The 8,025-nt window shown below is 38.6% G+C and overlaps 1 protein-coding gene across 1 annotated transcript; it reads right to left on the bottom strand.

Annotated features, from left to right (window-relative positions):
• Positions 1-392: 392 nt before the first annotated feature.
• On the bottom strand, positions 393-2,423 carry LOC11411243 (probable E3 ubiquitin-protein ligase ARI8). The gene is made up of 2 exons (XM_003600664.3): positions 1,704-2,423; positions 393-1,529 (listed from the first exon to the last, which is right to left on the bottom strand). The coding sequence occupies exons 1-2, from the start codon at positions 2,346-2,348 to the stop codon at positions 441-443; spliced, it is 1,734 nt and encodes a 577-aa protein (XP_003600712.2). The 5' UTR covers positions 2,349-2,423; the 3' UTR covers positions 393-440.
• Between the last annotated feature and the right edge of the window lie 5,602 nt (positions 2,424-8,025).

The following is an 8,025-nucleotide window of genomic DNA, read 5'->3' as shown; positions in this document are numbered from 1 at the left end:
TCACATCTCCTCGGACAACACAAGCCAAAACGTACAACTACCGAAAATGGCACCAATAGTGACGCAAAACTCAGCAGCACAAATTCAAAAGAATAGACCACATATTGCTAACTGAACAAAAGCAACAGATTAAATTTTCTTCAACAGAACAAAAACCGCAAATTTTAACCAATCATCCAAAAAACAATGTATTCTAAAAAATTTTAGGAACTCAATAATGGAAGTGAAACCGTAGTTCAAGGTGGATCGAACAAAGCTTTTGATACCATGTTAACAATCTAGGTTTCAGAGACAATAACAAAACAAAAAACAAAGACGACAATTAGAGTTTCATATAGTTTAGCATTACGAAAAGATATAAAAGAATATAAATAAAACATAATAGACTCTAAACTAACATCTGACAGGCCTTTGAGCAGAAGACATTTGTTTATAGTGCGTCACTGACGCTGTTGATTGCACATCACGCATTCAGTGACAGATCCGACGTTTGCATACGTGCATTTCTCACAAGACCACTCATCGCACATGGCGCATTCAGTGGCAGATCCGACGTTTGCATAGGTACATCGCTCACAATACCACTCATTATCATAAGTTAACACGGTAGCTCGATTCGTCCCCTTTCCTCTTCCGCTTCTTCCCTTACTGCTCCCTGCTTCATTACTATCCACATCACATAAACCATTCTCTAATGCCCTAACCAAATTCTCAAAGAAGTTTTTAGTCACACTGGTCAATCCAGCCAGTTTTCTGCGAAAATTGTTGAATCCTTCAGACGGGGCTTCAGCACTGAGGAATGCTTGGAGTTCCTTTTCGGCGCATTGATGAAGTCTCTCCAAACCTGATTCTGCCACACCTTGCAAGTACTCAAAGAGCTGCTTTTTAGCATGCTCATGCTCAGCTAAATAGTATCCATATGCATATGTCCACTTCAATACCCGCCTGCACTCAACTATCTGTAACCAAGCCTCGGTAATGAACTTAAGCTGTGACTCAGGTTGGCACTGTATGACACTAAGCTTCTTCATATGAACAGTTTGCATCTGGTGTAGATCAGCAAGAGCTTTTTGCCTTGAAGAATTGTTACTAGCCCACCGCTCATAATAATGTGCGTACTTCTCCAATAATTTCTTTGCCATTTCTCTTCTAATTACAGTTTCATCTTGTTTAGCTGTTCCATAAGCATTGCAATTGAGATGGTTAGACCATGAACCAAGGCATAGCCAGCAAAATTCAAACCTGCAAGGTTGAGTACATGTCATATGCATGCATCCATTGTTTTTTTCAATTGGTCTCTTGCACTTGGGACACGGCTTCGTGTAAGCAAGTATCCAGGTCGTATTTTCAGATTCTGCACTGTTTTTCAAAATCCACTTCGACACTGTGTCGCAATCCACTGGACGGTGAGCATCTTCAGTGCAATTCCAGCAAAAGCTATATGAACAGAGGCAAGATACGTCATAATTTTCACCACCAGCATCAAAATTAACTGCATGTTCACAACCAGGAGCAGGACACCACTTGGTCTACACAAAACAAAGATAACGCAAAGAATTATCATGAATGCATACCAAAAAATTATCATGAATGCATACCAAAAAAAAAGCCAACATATAGATTATACACAGATTGCACACTACATAAAAATTTATATCTGTTACTATCATTATCAATGTCTAAGTTGAATCTTTACGACATACCTTTTTATTGTTTTCAATGTAAGATCTAACAAGATAACGATCATACTTCTCCTTATCTTCAGCAGATGCTAAAAGATTAATTGTATCTTGATCAACAGCAGCACCACAAGCGGGATCAGGACATCTCAGCATCAAGCATCCCGGACCATCGTTGATTGAGGTGCCAATATATCCTCTCCAGCATGAAAAACAGTACGGATGACCGCAAGAAGCAGTGTGAATCTTAGAAAGACGATAAGCTTCAAAACAGATGCCGCAAGTAAGCTTTTTAGCATCATGATTCTCACAAACCGGCTTCTCCAACAAACCAACTTTTCTTCGGACTCCGTCTTCATCAGCAAACCAAGCTTCATTAACATTACTGACATTCCAATTATAATGACGAAGTAGGATGCTTGCAGCAACTGGTGGTATGGAAAGAACTGCCGCGACACTACTAATATCATCTTCCTGCTGTTCCCGGATATCTGATTCGTTCAATATGGAAAAATTTATCTCAGTTATCTTAGCGTCAGAATCATCAGCACCATCAACGTAATCATCAGCAGCATCATTGTTATTGTTATCATCATCATAGTCGTCACTGTAGTCATCGTCATGGAGGGATTCAACATCGTTGGAATAGTGCATATCATCAGAATCCATGGAAAAGAAACCTAATCGAATGGATTTTGGGGAAAGCGGTGGTAGAGAATTAGGGTTTGGAAGAAGAAAGTGTAATGTGTGTAGCATTATTGTTTTTTTCTAAACTAATGCGAGGCTTGAATTAGGGAACAAACTATATTATTATTATTTTTTTTTTAAGTAAAAGGGAACTATATAAGTTGATCGACTAATATAAATTTATATCAGATTTTTTTTTAGGGACATATGTGATTAAATTAAAATAATATTGAAGATTTTTATCAAAAATAAAAATAAAGATTAGAGTTTAAAACTATATGTTTGCTAATATTGTTAAATGGAGAAAAGATTTAGTGGTTCGCGAAAGAGGAGCTTGAAGGCTAAGTTGTAACACTCTAATCGTTGTTTTATTTATTTTGATTAAATTAGAGTCTTATATGTGATTTTAATTAATATTGGTGATTTATGTGGTGTGATATATTTTATTATATGGTTGGTTTTAATATTAATTTGATTAGGTGAGAAATAAGTATTATTTTGATGTTTGGGGAAATAATAGAAGTTATTAGAATTATGGGGAGTTAAGTGAAAATTAAGGGGAGTTAAGTAATGGGAAGTTAGGAAAAGAGAGTCAGAACTGTTTTTACGTGAAACCAAGAACAAGGGAGAAGAATCAAGAGAATTCAATTGTTGTGCATTTTTCATTCTGAATTAAGGTAAGGGTGAGTTTTACTTCAGTAGTATAGATATGAAATTCTGAATTGGAGTTTAACAGGTTTTGGTGGAAATTGAGGAATTGAGTATAAGTTGAATTAATGGTTTTTGGGGTAGATATTGATGTTTTGATGTTAAAATTGGGTTCTGGTTGCATAGAACACTTCATTATTTATCTGTAAACTAATTTGGGAGTGATTTGAAGAAAAATGGGATTTTGGGGAAAAACCTATTTTCTGCCCGTACAGAAGTTCATCGCTCGCCTCGCGAGTAGCTTGTGCTCGCCATGGCGAGTGAGCAACTTCATAGCTCGCCTCGCGAGCAGACCAACTCGCCTTGGCGAGTAACCCAGTTCAAAACTTGATTTTCAAATTGTTGTTATAAGATGTTTTGGGGATAGTTTAATGTACCTAAATGATTTTAATGATGACTGGAGCAAGTTTTAGATTAAAAAGATGAATAGGGAGCTTAGAATTGAGGTTTGAGTGAGAAAAATTTCAAAACTCCCGAGAGTTCCTTATTTTCGCTCGCCTCGAGTTCGCCTTGAACTCGCCATGGCGAGCATCCTGTTTTGTGAACTCGCCATAGCGAGTAGATGTGCTCGCGAGGCGAGTTACTAAGTTTGCATGCTGATTGTTATTGTATGAATGGTGATGATGGATGTTGTTGTTTTGAGCATAGTTATATTTAATTATGCATTATTCTGGATTGTTGGATCATTGTTTGATGTTGTTGCTGATGGCTGTAATGTATGTTGTAATTATTGAATCATACATGTTGTATAAGTTGGAGTCATATGAAGGATGTATGCATGGTCATGTTGTATGTAAATATACACGAGTGGGTCCATTGCATATGCATAAACAACGGAGAGGACTCATGTCCTAGAGCACTAGTTGTTCACAGCGGTGAGGGCTTCAGTCCTGATGAATGCTTTAACCATTCAAAAGCGGTGAGGGCTTCGGTCCTGTTTGGTACCACATGCATAATTGCATATTTGAGGAGTCTTAGTGGTGTCGTCATGTCATGCATGAGTCGTGGTCGTTGGTTGTAGTTGTCATATTAATGATGATGATGTTGTTGATGGATATATATTTATATACATATTATGATGGATTGATTTAATGAGATGTTGTTGTTGCTTGTGAAATATATATTTATATTTACAAGATGATAAATTGATGTTTATAGGGTGTTAGATTCAATTGAAGATTTTAATATCTATATTTTATTGTTGTGAATCTCACCCCTTCTGTTTGAAAATGTTGCCCTTCCTATGGGTAACTTGCAGGTGATCCTGAGTAGTCGGTGGTGGCTCAAGTGTCGTGTCTAGGGCTCTGATACGTGGGATGAGAATTATTATTATTATTATTGTTTTCTTTCCTATGTATCAATTTTTGGAACTTGATGTTATGGCCCTATGATGGTTGATTATGTTGTTGAGGCTTTATGCCAAGATATTGTTTTGGAGTTTTAAATAGTTGTTGATGTTTGATGATGATATTCCGCTGCTGATTAAATGATGATTTCATTGGATGTTTAATAAATAGATTTTTACATTCTATTTAAGAAATTTTGATATAGTAGTGTGACATGCCCGTTTAGGCTGAACTCTGATGTTGAATTAATTATTATTTAATTACTTTTGGGTAACGGGGTGTTACATAAGGTGCTGATAGATGGTACTATTTTTTAATTCAAAAATGTGGAGGAAGGAGGTTTTTCTATGGGTGAGGATGCATGTTTGTCGGATGATGATGAATTTAAAGAAAAGGAGAAAATGGGTGCTGAGCGAGACATTGGGGATTTAAACATTAATGGTGAAGTTGAAAATTTGATGAAGCATTTATCGGAGGAATGGCAAAAGGAACAGCAGGATGTTCAGGTTCATCATGCTCCGTCCGAGTTAGAAATTAACCCGGCTGTGGAATGTCCAGCAGCGGGTTCAGCAGAGTTGTTGAGGGGATCAGTCGCGGCAAATGATCGAAAACAGTGTGCTGAATATCCAGCAGTTAGCCAGCAAGCGTTTAGTAACGCTGATGCTGCGGGAGATGTCGAAGCTGCAGTTCCAAACCGCAGGTCTCTTCGTGATGCAAAGAGGAAGGCACATCGTACTTCTTCTTGTCCCCCTGGTAGAGTGAATGCTGGTACGACTGGTCCGTGGAGTTTGGAGTGGGCACGCAGACATAAGGATATGGTATTTGGTAACGCAATGCACTTGAAGTCAAGCATAAAAAAACAGACCTCAAAGCATAATAAAATCACGAGAAAGAAGGGACGTAGTTCCTTTCGTCATTGTGCAAAAAACTTGAAGCGTATTGCGAGGCTATCCGAGGGAGACCGTAAGGAAGTTTTACGTGCATTGCGTAAGACGAGAAGGCGACAAAAGGTGGTGTCGGAGACTCATTTAGATAAGGTAATTTTGAATGATAGCTCATATGTTATTGGTTCTCAATCATCTATTAATAATGACTGGTCGAATTGGTTGGTTCTTCATGGAAGTAGTAAGGCTATTTCGGATGATGTTAAAGGAATGGGAAAGATATTGGGGGTGAATTTTCAAGGGGATACACAAAGTAGGTTTAATGTATTGTCAGGTGCGGGAAGAAAAAATAAAGAGGGTGATGGGGAAGAGAAGTGAGGCCGAGGGTTGGTGGGAGGTGTGGAGGGTGGGTTTGGTGTGGTAGAGTGGTCGTGGTGATGAAGATTATCTCTTGGAATGTAAAGGGGTTGGGTGGTTTTGAAAAGAGAAGGGAAGTGAGTCAATTGTTGCGGGAGAAAAGTCCGTTTATTTTATGCTTACAAGAGTCTAAACTGCCTGTTGTAAATGAGTATGTGTGTAAAGGTCTTTGGAATGATGATAAAGTAGATTTTTCTTATAAACCTTCGAGTGGAGCTTCAGGAGGTATAATAACTTTTTGGAATAGTGCTGAAGTCGAGGTGTAGTCTTCTTTTAATTTTGATCATGTGTTAAGAATTCAAGGCAAGTTTTTGAAGTCGGGTGATAAGTTTACTCTCCTAAATGTGTACGCTCCATGTGAAGTTAACTGTCAACAAGCTCTTTGGCAAGAGATTTCAGCCAGGTTGGTGACTTTGATGAACGAGAATGTTTGTGTGTGTGGAGACTTCAACGTGGTTCGTTGTGCCGAGGAAAGAAAAAGTGTTGGCAGCGCTATGAATCTGATCGGTAGCGCAAGTTTTAATGCTATGATTGATGATAATGGATTAATTGATTTACCTCTTCGGGGCCGTAGATTTACTTGGTATCGAGGGGATGGGAGGTCGATGAGCCGGATTGATAGGTTCTTGTTGTCAGAAAATTGGTGTTTGTCGTGGCCTAATTGCTTTCAGATGGCTACGTCGCGAGGTTTGTCAGATCATTGTCCTCTCATGCTGTGTGTTGATGATGCTAATTGGGGACCTAAACCGGTCCGTATGTTAAAATGTTGGGAGAAATTACCTGGTTATAAGTCTTTTGTTTGTGAAAAGTGGTTTTCTTATCGTTTAGAAGGATGGGGTGGTTTTGTTTTGAGAGAAAAATTAAAGTTGATCAAAAAGGACTTAATGGAGTGGCATCGGTCTCATTTTCAAAATTTACCAGCTAGAATTATTTCATTGAAAGACCGGATTGGGTCTTTAGAGGAGAAGGGCGAGACGTCGTTCTTGGAGGAAGATGAAATTTCTGATTTGCATGGTTTGTTAGAGGAATTGTTCGCTCTATCTCGGGTAAATTCTAGCATTTGTTGGCAACAATCTCGCTTGCAATGGTTATGTGAAGGGGATGTTAATTCAAAGTTCTTCCATAATATTATGTCTAATCGAAGGCGTCGGAATGCTATACCTTTTTTTTTTGGTAAATGGTGTCTTGGTGGAAGGGGTAGAAAATGTCCGGGCAGCGGTGTATGATCATTTTTCTTCACATTATCAAGCACAAAGAGCTCATCGGCCAAGTATGGATGGTTTGCAATTTCGATCTCTTAATGTTCGTGAGGGGTTGGATTTGATTAAAATTTTTACGGTGGATGAGGTTAAGAATGCTATGTGGAATTGTGAAAGTTTTAAAAGCCCGGGTCCTGATGGAATTTCTTTTGGTTTCTTAAAGGATTTTTGTTATTTGTTGAAGAGCGATGTGATGCGTTTTCTGGTGGAATTTCGTAGGAACAGGAAGTTGGCTAAAGGTATAAATAGTACATTCATAGCTCTTATCCCAAAGGTTGATAGCCCTCAAAGCCTTAATGAATTTCGGCCCAGCTCTGTTATTTCTGACGCTCAGTCGGCTTTTATTAAAGGTCGTCAGATTCTTGATGGGATTTTGGGTGCAAATGAGGTTGTTGATGATGCTCACAAACGGAAAAAGGATCTGTTACTTTTTAAGGTTGATTTTGAGAAAGCTTACGACTCTATTGATTGGATGTACTTGGAGGACGTGATGGTGAAGATGGGATTCCCAACTTTGTGACGTAAATGGATTAAAGAGTGTGTGGGGACAGCTACAACTTTGGTGTTAGTTAACGGATCTCCAACTAAAGAGTTTCCTTTAGGTAGGAGTTTGAGGCAAGGGGACCCTTTGTCACCTTTCTTGTTTCTTTTGGCGACTGAAGGTTTTCATGTGCTTATGGAGGCAATGGTTGCTCAAAGGCTTTTTCATGGTTATTTCGTGGGTAGCCACAACCCGTTGATGGTGTCACATCTTCAATTTGCGGATAACACTATTATCTTATGTGCAAAATCTTGGGTTAATATTAGAGCAGTGCGCGCCATTTTATTGATTTTTGAAGAACTCTCTGGTCTAAAGGTGAATTTCTCTAAGAGTCTTTTGGTAGGGGTTAATGTTCCTGGATCTTGGTTGTCAGAAGCGGCATTGGTTTTGAATTGTAAGGTTGGTACCATCCCTTTCATGTATCTTGGGTTGCCTATTGGAGGGAATGCTAGTCGGTTAGTGTTTTAGAAACCTCTTATTGATCGTATTAACTCTAGATTGTCG

The sequence above is a fragment of the Medicago truncatula genome, chromosome 3, assembly GCF_003473485.1.
Source record: "Medicago truncatula cultivar Jemalong A17 chromosome 3, MtrunA17r5.0-ANR, whole genome shotgun sequence".
Taxonomy (NCBI): Eukaryota; Viridiplantae; Streptophyta; class Magnoliopsida; order Fabales; family Fabaceae; genus Medicago; species Medicago truncatula.
Note: the sequence above shows the minus strand (reverse complement) of the source record. Positions and strands in the feature narration are given on the sequence as shown.